Consider the following 17,837-nt stretch of genomic DNA (forward strand, 5'->3'; position numbering starts at 1 on the left):
CTTAAAATACAGGTTTGGCTCTGGAAAATATCTTGCTCTAGCATACCCTGTCAATAGCAAACAATAGATCTTTCAAGATACACAGCAGCCTTTCTGTGTCTGAAACAGTCATATAAAACAATGCATCACAGCATCCCCCACCCTGTTTAGATTAAGGGTTGATTGTGATTAGATTCAGATTTATGCTTCTCCTATTCTAAGCCTCATGTTTTCTGTTTACTCTTGGTTTGCTAATGATGCTTCATAATCCTTATAAAACGCATACCCAAAGAAGGCTGCCTTGGCAAAATATTTGATGGTATAGGAAAACTGTCACTAATAATTATCCCCATTTTACAGACAGAAAGCAGAAGCGGAGTTTGTCATGACAGCAGCAATTCCAGAATGGGGATTTATGGATACATCATGCTGCCATTTACTGCAGGAAGCACCTTGCTATGATTTCATCTGCTGGTGTCCAGGCGACTGCAGTTTTTCCTGGCTAAGAGGTGAAATCTCTATCTCCACAGTAAGGACAGGACAGCAAGGCACCTCTTTCAGCAGTAGGTCAAAATGCCCCTGGGAGCACTTCACAACAGAATGAACATCCTGCTTCTTCTGACTCATATCATAGATGAAAAGGCGGGGAAAGGACACAAAGAGAATGAAAGAAGTCAAAGAAATCTCTTAACATAAAGAATAAGAAACTGTAGAATACAGTGGTACCTTGGGTTAAGAACTTAATTCGTTCTGAAGGTCCGTTCTTAACCTGAAACTGTTCTTAACCTGAGGTACCACTTTAGCTAATAGGGCCTCCCGCTGCTGCGTGATTTCTGTTCTCATCCTGAAGCAAAGTTCTTAACCTGAGGTACTATTTCTGGGTTAGCGGAGTCTGTAACCTGAAGTACCACTGTAGTCCGATCAAAACAATGAAAAGAAAAACTGAATCAGTTTTTCAAAGGCGATGAGCCCAAATAAATGTCATAGGGTGGCTTGGTCAAGCTATTCTCTTATACTGACGAATTGCCACCCCTTTGGTCCAGAGCAAGCCATTTTGCTATCTGAGCAAGATGGGGCCTGCCTCTGCTGTACCCTTCAGCACCCGAGGCCTCTACCTACTGTAGACCAGTAGTAGCTAATGGGAAGCCTTCCAGATGCTTGTGGACTACAACTCCCACCAGCCCCAGGCAGCACAACCAATGGTAAGGGATGATGGGAGTTGTAGTCCAACAACACCTGGAGGGCACCATGTTGGCTGTTCTTGCTATAGACACTGCAGATGAGCCAAATAACAGGGCTTTGTCAAAATATCCAGCCAGTAGTTGCTGGCAACAGGAGCTCCAGCAGCAGGGCAGTCACTAGCAAAAGGTGCCCATTTTCTGAAGGGCTCGTGGTGGTGGCTTCCAGAGGGGGCAGCAGGGAGCTTCTTCCGATGCCCCTTTCAAGCTGCTGCCTTAGACAAGTGGCTCAGTGTACCTCATGTATCTACCAAACTGCAGAGGCATCAGAAATAGATGCTGGAGTTACCCAGGAAGGATGCGCTGCTGCTACAGCAGCGGTGTCCTCAGTGGCCTCTGACAGCTGCTGAAGATATTGAGCGCTAGCTTTCCCATAGGACAACAGGAACACCACCACAGCACTGGCTTCTGATGTTAATAGTGAATGTTATTCCCCAGGTTTGGTGTTCTTTAGTCTGGGAGCAAAAATGGAGAACTTATTACGCCTAGAGAACAGTTGTGTGTAGACTGCACGACTATCGATTCTGCCTCAACCTGCTTCCCTCATGGAGCAACCAAAGAGGAACCAGAGCTGGGGTCTAAATGATACACTGGTGCTGTTCATAGTCAGCACCATAAATCCAACTGACAGCTTCTAGCCAGCACCACTGCTGCTGCCACTGTGCCCATAAAAATGCAATTCTTGGGGACTTGTAGCTTTTTTTACACATGCAAACCAGCACCAAACAAACCTTTTGAATGTCTGCCTCTGTTGTTGACAATCCAGTCAAGAGATGGTGAACAAGTTCCAATGTTGCCAGGACACAGCCCTCTGCCCCATAAAAAAAAGACATCTTGTTGGGCTGCTGCCTGACACAGCACTACCATTGCTTTTAAGCTCCAGAGTGACACATTATTTTCTGCTTGCTGAAATGTACATGTTGTTGAAGGGGTTCTGTTTAGCTTATTGGAGATAACAGAGAGTGGCAGGAGGTGTCAAGTCTACATTCTCCCTGATAGTGATCGCTTTGGCTATCTTTCCAGCATTCCAAGTCCTAGGCATGTGTGGAAGGCACCTAAGAACTCATGAAGGACAAAGCGAAAAAAGTTATTGAGACCCATTAAACCCCTCCCTTTAAACAGTGTCACTAGAGCAAAACCAACGTTGGGAATGAAAACTCAAATATAAAAGAGACAATTTGCAGTGTTAACTTTTCACTTCTGAAACACAGGAAATTTTGTTTCATCAGACCCTTCTGATATGTGGAACGCAAGGCTTTCTTTCCAGCACGTGCTTGGATCATCTAGAGGTTTGCAGCAGTACTTTGGGAGGTATTAAGTTTCAGCATGCAGTTTCTGAATGGGGAAATCTTAGGTGAGGACAATGGAGCCAGGGCTGGTGGGAGAGGAGAAGGGAGGGAGAACTAGTCATGAGGCTCTTTAATACAGTAATCATGGGTGCTTCAAAAGTCACCCTGATGACAGTCCCAGAAATGGCCATCTGTTGTCAACTATGAGTCAGATGAAGGGTAATCTAAGGTCAGTTCTTGGTCTCTAACAGCAGGGAAATGAAAGGGAGGAAAAAGCTGTAGAATGAAGAGATGGTGATTCACGCTTAGCGTAGGAAAACTACTTACTAATATAGGTTGCATTAGCAGGAAGCTTAATGGTGGTCAAACATAACTGAGCTGTTGGAGGATATATACAAATACAAATGGAAAGCTTAACTCTACCCGGCTAATATTGTTTTGCTATGCATATTTAGCCTACTCCCAAGTCTAAAGGCTGTGTTCAGAAGATTTTTGTTCCAAATTAATTAGTCCAGAATAAATACTGCACCCTCAAACAACATTTTCAAAATCATCCAATTAAGATTAGTTTCCTTTAATCACCCTTCTGTTCATATTATAAGGGTTTTTAAAGAATTACAAAAAGGGTGAATTGATGACTCTTCCAGCAGATACTTACAGAAGCATTTCAATCAGGATCTTTCATCTTAGATTAAACAAATTAGAGTATTTTTCACCATGCTATCTGTTTAGTGCTTTTTCAAGAGTGGAGTGAAAACGGCTCATCAGCTTAATCAGTCTGTGGTGAACAAAAGCATGGTTAACATTTGTTAAGGGGTTAATTAATTTGTAATATATGAATGCTCGTTCACAGGAAAAGGTTTATGTTTATACAGTGAAGAGCCAATCCAATGCTGGTACTGAGTGGTCTGAATTATTTTCTAAGTTAGTATGCAATCTGGAAACGTCTGGATTGAAGACATTGCTGGCCCTGTAGAAAGGCTCTGAGCATACAAGGCAAGGCCCAGGAATGTCTTTGGTCTTGTGTGCTGCACAGAATTCTGAACCAAACCCAGATATTAGTCCGGCCCAATTCAAATCCTGAAGCATAAGCAAACCATGTCAGAGTATCTGCTCCCAAGACAATGCTTTTGAGCAAACAATCTTTGGTTTCCTGTGGGGCAGGAGACAGGGGCAAGGGAGGGGTTCAGAGGGCTCTCTGAGGAATGTCATGATCAGGCTTTGTTCCGCTTTTGCTGTTGGGCTCTCCTTTAATTTGGATGGGATTTCCTCTGTGTTTTGAAAGATGGAGTTAAGTTGCTTATGTCTTTTGAATGCATGCAGGTTCAACAGAAAGTTACTGAAATTCCTCAACTTCCCCTGGAATTTCTACAGGCGTTCTTCCAAAGGTGGAGCCTCTAGTATCACTCTCAAAACTTCAAAATATCACTGGGCTGTTACATGGGTGTTACATGTTTCTTACATACAGTGGGTACACGTAAATTGCTGTAGCTAAATAACATTTTCCTAGTTATGCCTATTTGCATTTTGTGCAAGTGATAGTGCAATTGTTTCTATATGAAAATTGGATTCCCTTCCTCCACCATATCCTGCTTCTTTCAACTGCTTTAGTAAATTAATATTACCTTGATGACTGGTATTTACATTTGCTGCAGGAAATACTGTACTCACTGACCTAATTTATTTTTTAAACTTAGACCAACAGGGCCAGCCCTCCCATTAGGCACACTAGACTTTCCGCTATCTCATTTGAACAATGAAATAAATCCACTACTGGCAACGCAAAACAGCATACCCTCCAACATTTCTCTGGTGAAAATAGGGACATCCCATTCCATAATCATAATAATTTTGCTATTTATAGCTCACACATCTTGCTGGGTTGCCCCAGCCTCTCTGGGCAGCTTCCAACATATACAAAAACATAATAAAACATTAAACATTTAAAAAAATCTTCCCTATACAGGATTGCCTTGAAACGGCTCAGGGGTCAGATAACCCCATGCCCTCCAACATTTCTCCAATGAAAATAGGGACATCCCAAGGAAAAGGAGGACATTCCGGGATCAAATCAGAAACCGGGACAGCTTCTCTAAATCAGGGATGTCCCTGGGAAACAGGGATACTTGGATAACTTGGGTCTGCAACAGTCATGCCACCAAATCAAAGTATAATTTAGAAGCATCAGCACTCTTCAGCTAAGCAACTCCTAAAAATAAAAAACATAGCAAGCATAAAAATACCTTAAAAATAGGCTAACAGTTCAACAAGGCAAAGCACAACAAAGAAACACACAAAGAGGAGCTGAGCAGAGATTGTTAGTAGTTATGAACATTGCAACTAATGCAACATTTTTTTTAATGGTTTCAGTTTAATATGGGATATTGAACTGATTTTTTCAGTCTAATATGCTCAATTGAACCATTTTCAACAACTGGAGCTCTGAAGAAAAAGGAGTCATTCTATATGCTATTACAAGAATCCCTGTGAAAAAAAGGAGCCAGTGCATAAGACACAGCTAAGCTATTTAATCATTTTACGTCCTCATTGTACAATGTGACTGACACATCAGATCTAGTTGATTTTACAAGGGGCTATAAATATTCACACCCTAATGAACCACCTACCCACTGGGAGTGATTATATTTGAATAGGCCAATCAAATAAGGTTGGGTTCACACAATCCAGATCAGGAAGTTTCTTTTTCAGAAAAGAATTACCTTATGAAAGACTAATATGGCTCTAAAGTCCTTTAATCCCCAGGGGAGAAATGGAACAGTGGAAGGAATTTAAAACATGTTCCTTTAGTCATGTCATTCATACATTTTCAGGTTCCCGCCCCCCAAACATTTTTGTAACAAACTCTCTTGTACCAAAGTACAACTACGTTAACTGTTTGGGGAAAAGGACTGCCAAGAAAACTGGAGACCTCTTTTATGTACAGATGTTTTCAGGCATCCCTGAGGGACAATATCATGATTACTCTTCAGATGTCCTTGGTAATTTCACCTCTATGTAAACAGAGACTAAAGAAAAACCCCACTCCAAATTTCAAACGCAATCTTTAAAACTCTGCAAAATAAAAGGTTTTCACCACAATAACATTAATATAATGAGACTAGAAAGTTAATTGAATGAGGCACTATTTTCTTTCCCCTCGTGTTGTCACATTTGGAATCCTGCTGACATACCTGGGAAGATGTGTTTCTTTTTATTTGTGAAGTTTGCTGTGGCAGAATATGATGATCCCCAGGTATTGTTTAAATTCTAATAAGTTATATGCTAGGCCTCAACCTTGCCTGGAACTCATGAGAAGAAAACAGGTTGTGGTTGCTTAGCGATGATGGAAAAACACTCAGAACATGGTCTGAAAGCAGGTTCCAAGTCTGAGCCCTGGTACAAAGGAAGACCTCTCTCCAGTCTATGATATACTTGGGAATATCACTTGGTTCTTAGAAATATTCTCTACAATATTGAAGAAGCCTGTTTGCCTACCACAGCTGACTGAAATTGTCATATTTAAGCACTGAGTTCACACATTAGTTAGTGGAAGTGGTGGCAATCAGCGCTTTCTTGAGAGCTAGGGCACTTTGATGTAAGTTATGGCATTATGAGAATTCCTAAATTCAGGTGCTTATGTCTGGAGCGCTGAATAACACTCTGCCTCTTTTTCTGTTATAAATAGCAGCTGCTGATGCTCAAGACCTCTGAAAAATTAAGGCTATAATATATGAAAATGTTGGCCTAAAGCTGAGTGATGTTAATTGGATTTCAGGTAGATTTCCTTTCAAAGGAGAAGAACAGATAAGGTATTCCTTACTGGATGCATAATCACAGCTGGCCTCCAGGGCCTGAAAACCAGTGGCTGCTCCCCCTCTTCCCAATGACTCCGGGGATCTTGAAATGTCAAATCTAATCCTTTGCTTCATTTTTTAAAAAAAATTCTTAGCCTTTTTCCTTGTGAAGATATCCTTGAAAATTTAAATTGATCGCTTGAGTTGAAAGTTTAGAATGCTTCACCCCTTTCTGTTATTTATTAATCATCATAGAGGAAATATTAAGCATGGTACTGTTGACTCCATGTCCACCATAATCTCTTTCTTAGAGGTTTTATTGGAAGCTCTCTCATAGTCTCTGTCTAGAAATTAAACACAAGCAACTTCTCCCCTAAGGAGTGGCAGCTCAATAGCTTGAGTAATAGTATCATTAGAGCTGATCAAGCGCAAGCAACGTCATTTCAACCATGTAACCTTTTGGCTGACCCAGAAGAGACCCAGGTTGGCTGCAGCTCTTGAAATTAGCAGGCTGATAATCTAGTGAAAGATCTGCTTGGATGGATCTCTGTATCAATTTGGGCTGTCATGGAGGGTGCGATACACCACCCAGAGTGTGATGAAATACCCTTTCAGACATTGCTGTTTCAGTTATAAGGGATTTCTTAATATGCTCCTCTTGGCTTCCAGGAGGGCAGTAACATTGTTGACAACCTGACCTTTCCTTGAAAATCTTTAAGATAGGAAATTAACACAGTCCTCCTAAGCAAGTGCATTACCAAACCGTTGCCCATGTTTATAATTCCCACTTGCCTTACTGTCCTTCCTTTTCCTTCTATCCTCACCTGAAAACTGCCAACAAATCACCCTTCTTCTATCAAAGCTAAACTTACTGAGAGCTTTCAGAATTGCCTCCTGTAATGTATTTTCTTTTCATGTCACAATGATTCTCCCGTCCTTCCCTTATTTGTAAAGTTGTGACGTTTTCCTTCCGTTTGTTAGCTAATGTTTAACATTAGCTAATGTTGAAAAATACTGCATATGTTGCACCAAAATCCAATTGTAAATGATTCAGAATAATTAGATAATAATCTCATGGAAAACTTCTCACGACGTTCACACACCAAACCCCAGGCTGCAGTGGCAATCCATTTTGAAAAACCATTATTTCTATTGTATCTACTCCAGACGATCTCCTAAAAGTCAACTTTGAGAAAGCTCCAGCTTCACTCATCACAGACAAGGATGAACTTCTCAGTGACTGAAGGGACATTCACAGACAAAATCAGCTTTCGTGCCTTTTATTAGTGGAAGACTAAGACTATTGTTCTTTTTATATGTTAAAAAAAACATAGGCTCTGTATTTGAGGTGTCTAGATTCACAAGTCCTTTAGCAGGTGGAGAAGGTACACAGGAATGCATAAGTTACAACCTTTAAGAACATCTCATTAAGAAGAAAAAAAGCATCATTACATGTGGATACTTTTGTAAAATGGGAAATGGTTCAGAATTTTAATTTTCAGCAGGTGTAACAAAAACCATTCTTGGCAAATCTATAGCTGCTATCTGCGAGCAACTGAGAGACCTTTTAAAATAAATTCTAACTTCATGTAAGAGCTCTAGACTTGCTTTTCTGTTTCTCTCTAGAGAACTAATGTGTCCCAATGAAAGCAAAATATGGGTTTACAAATGAACACTAGGGACTCAAGAATTCTACTTTTAACAAAAGACAAAGCTTTCTTCTAAGTTCAAGAGGAGGACTGCCAGATGAGATTAAGCCCTGACATGGAGATTTCTGCATGGAATATTCAATCTATCAGGGCGGGGGGGGGGGGGAGAGAGACTATGTAGTATAATAATTAAAACAATTGATTTTTAATACCTTTTGTACATTTGCTATTTGCATAGTAATATGATTCCTACCTCTTCGTTCTACCAATCACCCAAGAACAGTTTAATTTTGACCTGACTTATTTCAGGAGCCTGAAAGAGACATCAATAAACACCGCATCTTCACACATTACATCTTATAAAATACGTCTAAAATGTGTTAAGTTTACACTTAAAAATGTAATATGTGGATGCAGTAAATGTGTATTTGTAATCAAATACATCTTACTGTCACACTAATCAGGGAGCACAGATTGGTCACAGCAGCCTGTTAAGTAAATACTCAATGGCAATGTGAATCCAGGTTTGCTGCCTTGTAATGCGTGAAATGACCCTAATGGGGATCTGTAGGTGGAAGTGCAAAGTTGCAATTAGAGAAAGGGTTTGCACTTACACAAACACACTTTTGTTCTACTGTCATGGTATGTGTGGTGCACCTCTTCTGTACAACTGACGAGCAGGGACAAAGGAAAAGGGGGGTTTGTTGAGAAGACTGATGTATGTGGATGGTATTTGTGAATAGATGCAGGCCCTCAAAGAAGATTATTTTCTTTTGCTCCAGCTGGTCATCATCTCCTTCAGCTGTGACAGAGTGCAGGACAGGAGAGGTGCAGCACAAGCCCTGGGCCTTGACTGGAGGCTTTTAAAGGTATAGGCCTCTTCCACAAGCTGCAACTTGCCAGTTTTATACATGAACCCTTTAATAAAGCTTTCAATTCTCACACAGGAATATCCCTGTACTCCCAAGTTACAGCTGCCTTTTCACAGTCTCCAACTGTGTCTCAGCAGAGAACCCAGAAGCTGTATTGGGGGGGGGGGGTTGCAGCTGAAGGGTTAGCATGTCGGGCCAGTTGTACCATACAAATTCAAAGCACTTGAAATGGACAGCGCTTCCCTCAGATCCTTCCATGGTCAGAATCAAGACTGTTGGCAACTCCAACTACGACTCAAGTTCAGTTATCACTTCCTCCAGAGCGGAAGGTGTAAGTAAAATTATACTTCTGTGCACTTGTTTCTTTCTTTGTGATGCTACGAACTCTGCAGTTCTACCACAGTCTTACCTTGTAATCTGGGCAAAGGATGAATCTACAAGACCTATCATCCTCCTTCAAGTCTGCAGCACAGAAATGTGTTCTCACGTAGCATCCCTAGCAGTTCTTAAGATGCAGCTTGGACAGTCTTACACATGGGCTAACTGCAAATATGTCTGTCTACTGACCATCCCTAAGCTCAGTTCTGATGAAGCATCATTGCACTTCACAGAAACCAGTCCTATGGATCCACCACGTGAACACCTTTGGTGAAGAATACATGCTACAACCATCTCTACTGAAACCCCTTCAATAAGCTGAGTACCTGCAGTTCTGTTTGGAAGAAGAACTTCTGTGGGCACTGTGTGCAGTCATAGATCTTGTCTTCTTGTCCATGGGCTGAAAAAATATGTTGCTGCAACTTGTTGGCTTGAACAAACACTGAAACATTAAAAAGAAAAAGTGAACTTTTTGTTATATCGTTTTATACATGGAAAGACTTTTTTGTGAACATTTCCTCATTAACTCACAGCAATTGCAAAGGGTACAATTATCCAAGAACCCTGTAATTTCTGATTATACTGTTGCTATAATAGGCACCAGCCACGATTGCTCAGCTCTACATCCAAGTCCTAATTTTCTTTTCTTTGTAAAAGAACTGTGCTTATATGTCTGGTAAAAACATAATCAAATACTGTTTCAATCTCAAACACTCAGAAATGTACCTTTTCCCTCGCCACAATAATTTCAGATTGCACCACAATGTGCTGAACATCAAAAGCAACATTTGAAAATAAACAAATTCTTGCTACTGTGAAATATGGAAGCGACAGATACAAAAGCACAAAAACACACCCGCTATTTTTATTTATTTATGCATTTGCCCAAAACTTAAATCTAGCAAACTATTTCTGTATTTAAATGTGTTAATGTTAAAATTATATCCCACAGCTACTTTGGGGCAATGTCTATAAACGTAAAACACAACTGCAGGTAAATTCTCTTTGGATACTTTAAGATCAACTCTGAGTACACACTGAATGCAAGGGTTTCAATAATATAAACATGTTCAATTTTAATGACTACAAAACAAGGCCCTAAGACTGTGTAACAGTTTACCTAGGAGACATACTATTAATAATTAAATTGTATATGCCAGAGGCAGTGTTTGGGTTGGCAGCACTGACTTCTGATGGATGCCTGGTGCACTGTGACCTAAAAAAAGTTTGCATCTACAATATTAATCTGTATAGGCAGGGAAAGGATTTATTAAAGACGTTGGCATTTAACTTTGACTCCATTCCTAATCATTAAAATAATTCTAATTGAATGCCAAAAAAAGAAAAGAGAAAAGAATTAGAATAGCGTTCTTGTGAGTCATACATTTTAATCACATTTCTCATTACCTTAAAAAGGATTGTATTCCATTTTCCATATAAAACTTGTATTGGTGATTTTTGGTTTTGTTAATATTCTACACACTAAAATAATTTAATAGCATATTACTCATAAAACATCATTGTTTATGATTAATGTGCTGTGTCTATTTACCCCATCAGCAAAAATGGAAAATGGGTTTTTTTATACATTTTACAGGGCCACTGGCTGAAATATTAAAGGGTTATTATTATTATTATTTTAATCAGGGAACTTATTTATGGTGAGAACCACAAGTAGGGTTGCTTTTCATACGCTTTTTTGTACGCTGTTGTTTTTTAAAAATCCATCCTAAACTTAACTCTTTGAATCACAAGCTGTATTAAGGGAATAAAGGGGGAAAACGCTTACACACACACACAGAGCAAAATCCTGTACAATTAATGCAAAAACTAAAATGCAAAAGAAATGCTTGAAGGAATTATTGAACCCAGATGCCTGACAGGCATACGGTTGAAAGCAAAACTATCTACAGCCTCAGACATCATTACTGCAAGCTGTGTAGTTAAAATTAACTAAATTGTTATAATGCAGGAAAACATGTCTAACTTGAATATGGGAAGGTAATAATCAGTAGCAGCAACTTCAACCAACAGAAGAGAAATCTTACTTTAATTTGGCTCTCGTAGTGGATGCCTGCATTTTATTGGGAATGAAGCTGCCAAACAAGAAGGACTAATACGAAAGTACTAAGGGTCATGTTTTCTTATCAAAGTGCATCAGTGGAGAACAAAAACCCCAAATTGCTTCCCGTTGATAGAGAGCTGTGCAAACTGCTGATTTTCCTCTTTTAGAAAAAAGAAATCCTGCATTTATTCACTATGATTCAGGGTATAATTTTAAGGAGCATTCTTGCTGTCAAACATAAAAGGTCTGTATGCAGTCTTTATGGTTTAATTTTCAGCGACAGTTGCAGGTTTATGCTTCTTCCAGTATGTCAGTGTGTTTCGTACCCCTACCAAGGTGGTAGGGGAGCTTGTCTTATTGGCAATAGATAGGTCTATAAACAGCAAATGCCTGAGGTTTCTCACAACAATGGAAAGGAAGGCATGGTTCCAAGTCATGATTCCTGGAGCATCAATTACCTCTGGATGTGGGGAAGCAGTAACATGGGAAGGGGGCTTGAGGAGGTGGCAGTGCAAAGCTGATTTACCGTGGGGATAAGGGGAGAGTGGAAGAGTACAGAGAGTAAGGAAAATGCACTTGATAGTTTCTTTGAGGGTATGGTTACCAGATGTCCCTGTTTCCCGGGGACAGTCCCCGGATTTACAAATCTGTCCCTGGACAAAATCCGTCCCCGGATTTCATTTAATGTCCGTGGATTTATATTTTAAGTGTTGTAATTTATTAATAGGGAATGAATGTTGTGTGATTGGTTCAACGGCACAAGACACATCATATGGGGACTTCTGGCGAGGCAATATGGCGGGCGTCATGGCAGCGAGAAGCTCCTGAAGCCAGCCAGAGCCAACTGCGCTACCAGGCTGGCTCCAGGCTGCTGAGACTGCTGCTGCCGCCACCACTACCGAGAGGGAACCGGGGACGCCCGGCGTGTCAACTGGAGAAAACACTGACAGCCCCCCCCCCCCCCGCCGCGCAACCCGAATCAAGCCAGGATCGAGAGCCCCCGGCCACCCAGCCGACTGCCCAGTGGTGCTCTGGGGCCAGAAAACCCCTGGAGGCGATGCAGGGAGAAGGAGGAGAAGAGAAGGAGAAGGAAGAGAGAGAAAGAGGAAGGAGGAAAAAAGAGGGGAGCCCCAACCTTGCCGCTGCTTAGCACTGGGAGGGCAAGGACATGTGGCCAAGCCCAGGCGTGACCCGAGCCTACTCCACGGCGGCTAGCGCTCCAAGAGAGCAGGCTGGGGCGCAGAGGAAGGCCGTGTGACAGATGAGACCACAGAAGAGAAGATATTACTGCTTTTTTTTAAAGGTGTCCCTGGATTCTTTGAAAAAAAATCTGGTAACCTTATTTGAGGGAGTGCGCAATGTCAAGCACATCATTTAGTCACAGCAGAAGCATCACTGACGGTAGCTGACGTTATGTGAAGGCAGTTTTCATAAACAAAACGTCAGAGACAGATCTATATAGAGTGTTCAATAGAGGTGTTGTGCTGCAAGTAACTGTGGATGAAGCAACATGATATGTTTCGTACATAGCTGTAAACTCGTGTGTGTGTGTGTGTGTGTGTGTGTGTGTCTGTGTGTGTGTTTAAATTCAGAACTGGGAGGGGCAATCTGGATGAGGTGTCAGCACACATGGAAGGAAGGTTTAATCATCTCCTTCACAGCCACACCTCCTTCCCCAGGAAACTTCCCCCCTGCAGCAGTAAAAAAAGTTCACATTGGTGCCAATGGGGAGCTTTATTTATCTGTTTATTGGCAAAACGTAAATACTGCTTATTGAAAGAAAACGCTAAGAGGTTTACATAAAATGTAAAAAAATTCATTAAAATAGCAATTAAAGCAGCAATTAATAGGGGATATAATAAAATTATAAAAATATAGATAAAAAGCAAGTTTTTTAAAAAAAACACACACATCTATGACTATGGAGACGTTGTAGCTTCTCATTCTTATTGTTTTTTTGCTTATAGAAAATTCTTTAAAAAGGCGTTAAGATGTTACATGTTTGGGTAGGCTTGCTTCAACAAAAAAGCTTTTAGCAGCTATTGAACACTGTACCACCCAGACTTAGATCAGATTTGCACGTTTATACCCAAAATATTATACACAATGTGTAGTTTGGTGCGCTGTGCTGAATACTTGAGGGATAAACATGGTGAATCTGATCTAAGTCCGTGTATATGTAGAAGATCCCCTACCACCTCAAATGTCAGCAATTAACAGTGGCTTCTTGGGTCAACGTGTGCCTGGTTCTACATGCAGACAGGAAGATACAGAGGCCAATCAGCTTAAATGGAGCATAACCTGAGAATGCTCTGCTGAAAACAATTATTCCAACAGCCCCACAGACATGTGATCTTCCTTTAAGAATGTATGTACATCAGATAGGAATGTAGCGGGATACAATGGGGATTCATCTCACTTTATGGTTAGAGCAGTGTGGCATGTGGAAGATGAGATACAGTAGAGGGGAGGAAACAGGCAGAAATTGGAACTTTCTGCTCAGCACATGGGGTCTCTGGAACCCACCCTATTGATACGATAAAAACGTATTGTGTGAGAGGTGTGCTTGTAAAAGCAATTCAGGTAGATGGAGGTCCAATCTTTCTGCATACTTGACTTTTAAAATAATTCCTAATCAATACCACTAACGAGCACAAATCTAATACTTGCATGCAAGCTGACCTGAAGTCAATGTCTGGCATGAATGGCATTATTTGAGAATGTGCATGAATAAAATGAACAGCTCCTGAATACTCACCTGTAAAGCAGACTGGACATTTGAAGGTCCCTCCCATTCCTTCAAAGCTGTGTTCTATCAGATGGCACTGTAGTTTGGCAGGAGAATCAAATGTCTGGTTGCAGAGCTTGCACTCGTGGTTTAGTCCTTCATCTAGTGGGAAAAAATATGAGAAAAGTTTATTGTCACTTGCGATGCTTGAAACCCAATCTCTTGCTAAAGAATTCCAGGATTAGAATTTATGCAGGATCATGAATGATATACTTCATGTACTAAGCAGCTTTTCATCTTGTTCCAATCAGCAACCACTACACCTCCCCAAATATTTATTCACTAATTAGAAGTATGGTGCACACATGCAATAGCACTTGATACCTGCTAACATAAATGCTGGTACACCAGATTTTAAGTCAGTTAAATACGATAGGTACAACTCAATGGCCTTGACTAGATATGGCATCATTCTATCCCATTGGCTATGCCAAAATAAGGCTGGGCAGATATACTGTCAGGCCCCTTGTTGCTATTAACCCATATCAGTTAATGTGCACCCCAAAAATTAGCACTGGCTTTTCCAAGTAATGGGGGGAGGAGAGAGAGAGAGAGAGAGAGAGAGAGAGAGGAGTCAAACACCTTTTAGTTAAACAGATTGACTGCAGAGTATACTATTATGTACTGTAATATGCAAATTCTCAATAGAGCAGCCAGCAAGTGTACTCACAAAAAATCCCCATCCTAGTCTTCCCTTTCTATCTTGAACTTTCATATGTATCCTTCCACTCTAGCCTTTCCTCTATATGACAACCAAAAATGCTGTGCAAATCCTTGCTACTTGGGTTGGTCTTTAGCAGCAAAGAACTTGCATGTACTGATGATTGAGGGCGGGTGGATAAGAAAATTCAGGATTTTTATTTTTATTTCAATTCTGTAAGCTGTTATGTTAATTTTTGGTATCACATCAAGAGGGTGGGGGAGTTGTCTCTAAATTTGTATGGCATCTGAAATCTTTTCCTATGACAACTAATTACCCAGTATCTTTAATGCTTGAACTAGTCTCTCCCCCCCCCCCCCCCGCTCACCCACGATACACTTTATTATTAATAACTATCCTACTAGCCTCAATGGTCTTTTATTTGTTCAGCTACAGGCAATCCTAGCACCACCAAATTGATCCTAAAACCTTCCCTGCTCTGAGCTGCAGGCCCTTGGTGCTCTCCCCCCTCCCTTCCATCTTAGGCCTACCATTAGTCTTTCTTCCCAACAGTGTTGCAAGCTCCTTTCATTCCGCCATGGGAACAGTGATAGGTTGTCCTACTTAGAAACAGTTGCTAGGTAAGATGCAACTTCCAGCTCTGTTGTACAGGGTTCAATTCCCTCAGCAGATCTCAGGAAAGGTCCTTCTGTATGTCACTAGTGTGTTATACAAATAGTTTGATCTTGCAGGTAAAATCACTATCCGATTAATAAACACACACACACACACACACACACACACACACACACACACACACGATTGTTCCTGGTACAACATTCAAGCAAGATTAGAGGGAAAGGATTTTTTTTTAAAGCACATCTTCCTAAGCATAGTTTGCTTAATATGACTGGTACCTATGACTAATATAGAAATGAATGAAAACTGAAGAGGATAACTACCAAATTAACAGATAATATATAACTTGCAGTCTAAATGGCCATCGGTTGGCTATTCTACCAAACTGTTATCCATCTGAAACAGGGAAAAGTAAATTGATTTATATTTCTGTTGCATTGGTTCACAGTTACTTGAACTCTAATTTAATCTTAATGTACGCATGCACAATTAATAAACTACTACACTGGCTTCCTGAACTCTAGCAAGGGATCTAGGTGCTGCCTGACCCAGTGGTTGGGAAACAATGCTACTAGCGATAGATGACAGCATTTCCACTAGTTACCAACCCCTGTTCTCATGGCAAATGCTCAGGCCAGTCAAAAACAACACCAGCAATTGCACAGCCTTTAGGCCAAGTACAGTTAACATGGTGCCCAGTGGCCATGCTGGCTGAGACAGGTGTGAATGGCCACAACATCTGTCTTGGCCACTCTTGCTCTAAGCTGTGTAGTTTTGAGATTCTAGATGTGCTTACGGCTTGCTAAAGCTCAACTGTACCAATGTGAGAGGAAGCATTTGTCACTTCCTCCATGTTTATGACAGCGGATACTTTGATGTCATTACATAGCCAGGGAAGAAGTCCAAAGTAGCTCGTTCTTCTTCCAGCTCATGACCTAGGACAGTTAGATGGACCACTAGGTAAGCATATATGTATCCATAAACTGATTCAGGTTAATACATGGCAGAAATGCGATATATTAAGAAGTGTAATCAGTGAGTTTCTTTCTTTCCTTAATTATCTTGTTATATTACATATCCTTCCTTTTTTTGTTTCCTGAATTTAAACTTTATTTCCAAATAAAATTCAATGTTTTTCTAAAATGTAAGACTTGTGTTCACCAAGTCCACATTTTATCACATATATTACAGTAGGGTTGAATGCAGATGTTGTTAAGAAGACGGAGTAAATGGCTAGTCCTCACATCAATCCTGATTTTTAATATCTTAAAATTCTGACATTAATAGTGTAATAGAAGATTAGGCCAAGCATCTAGTATCTGGCCTATGACAGTGGTCAGTAACAGCTGCTTCAGAGGAAGGTGGAAATCCCCATAATAGCCATATTATGCACTGAGTAATCTTAGGAGGGAATTTTTCCCCATGAATATTTGTGTTGATATGCACACTTAAAGCAAGTGGAAAGAAAGGAGCTCAGCTCTGGATCTTTCATCCGTCAAGGTGAAGATAAGCAATGCCAACCTCTGAAATGCTAGCCAAATGCAAATCAGCAATGTCAGGCACTACAAAGCAACAGAAAGCAAGGGGTATTTCACAAAATATTCCTATGGGGGATGATCGAGGTCCCACCACTCGTTGACTAATAAAAGTTTTCACTTTTGTAATTAGAGGGAATGCTACTAGTGAAGATATCTGTCTTTACACTGCCTTAATAATTAGCTTAGGCAGGTTTACTTTTTTCTTTGTGTATAGAATCATAGAACTGTTGAGTTGGAAGGGACCACAAGGGTCATCTACCCAATCCCCTGCAATGCAAGAAACTTTGTCCAGTGTGAGGTTCAAATAACCACCACCACCACCACTACCCTGAGATTAAGGGTCTCATACCCTACCAACTGAGGTATGTGTGATCTACAGTAAGTAAAGTAAAATGCACCTAGTTTCTTGGACCATATGCAATATTTCTGTAAAGCTGTTAACTCACATACAGTCATACCTCGGGTTAAATATGCTTTGGGCTGAGCATTTTCGGGTTGCGCTCCGCGGCGACCTGGAAGTAACGGAACGCGTTACTTCTGGGTTTTGCCGCTCGCGCAGACGCTCAAAATAAGGTCACACACATGCGCAGAAGCGGCGAATCGCGACCAGCGCATGCGCAGGTTGCGTTTACATCAGGATGCGAATGGGGCTCCGGAACGGATCCCGTTCACATCCAGAGGTACCACTGTATTCCCCTCATTTTCCACTTTGATCCGCACTACATTTTAGGAAAGTAAAAGTGCTATGGGCAGCAACAGCAATGAACTGTGACTGACCCAGTGGAGGAAACACCAAGTGACTATCTGGCCCAGGATGACTGCAACCCTTCTGAAAATACCTTCTGAAAATACCTTGGTTTTCAGACACCTTTTTAAAACAACTGACTTTGGAAAGGTCAGCTGCATACACTTCTACAGTTCTTCCACCATAACATTTCAGTTCCTGCTGCTCCTTGTAAATACAAGAT

General features: G+C 40.9%; 1 protein-coding gene across 23 annotated transcripts in view; it reads right to left on the bottom strand.

The window, feature by feature from the left end:
* Positions 1-17,837, bottom strand: part of ZNF521 (zinc finger protein 521) — a 283,782-nt gene that overhangs the window by 22,921 nt on the left and 243,024 nt on the right. For all 23 annotated transcript variants that reach the window (XM_083622862.1, XM_083622860.1, XM_083622861.1 and 20 more), the window contains 2 exons: positions 14,023-14,154; positions 9,526-9,641 (listed from right to left, as the gene is read on the bottom strand). In XM_083622862.1, the coding sequence (XP_083478988.1) occupies positions 9,526-9,641; positions 14,023-14,154 (248 nt within the window). The remainder of the gene's footprint in view (positions 1-9,525; positions 9,642-14,022; positions 14,155-17,837) is intronic.

The sequence above is a fragment of the Podarcis filfolensis genome (assembly GCF_964270895.1).
Source record: "Podarcis filfolensis genome assembly, chromosome: 7".
NCBI classification, from domain to species: domain Eukaryota; kingdom Metazoa; phylum Chordata; class Lepidosauria; order Squamata; family Lacertidae; genus Podarcis; species Podarcis filfolensis.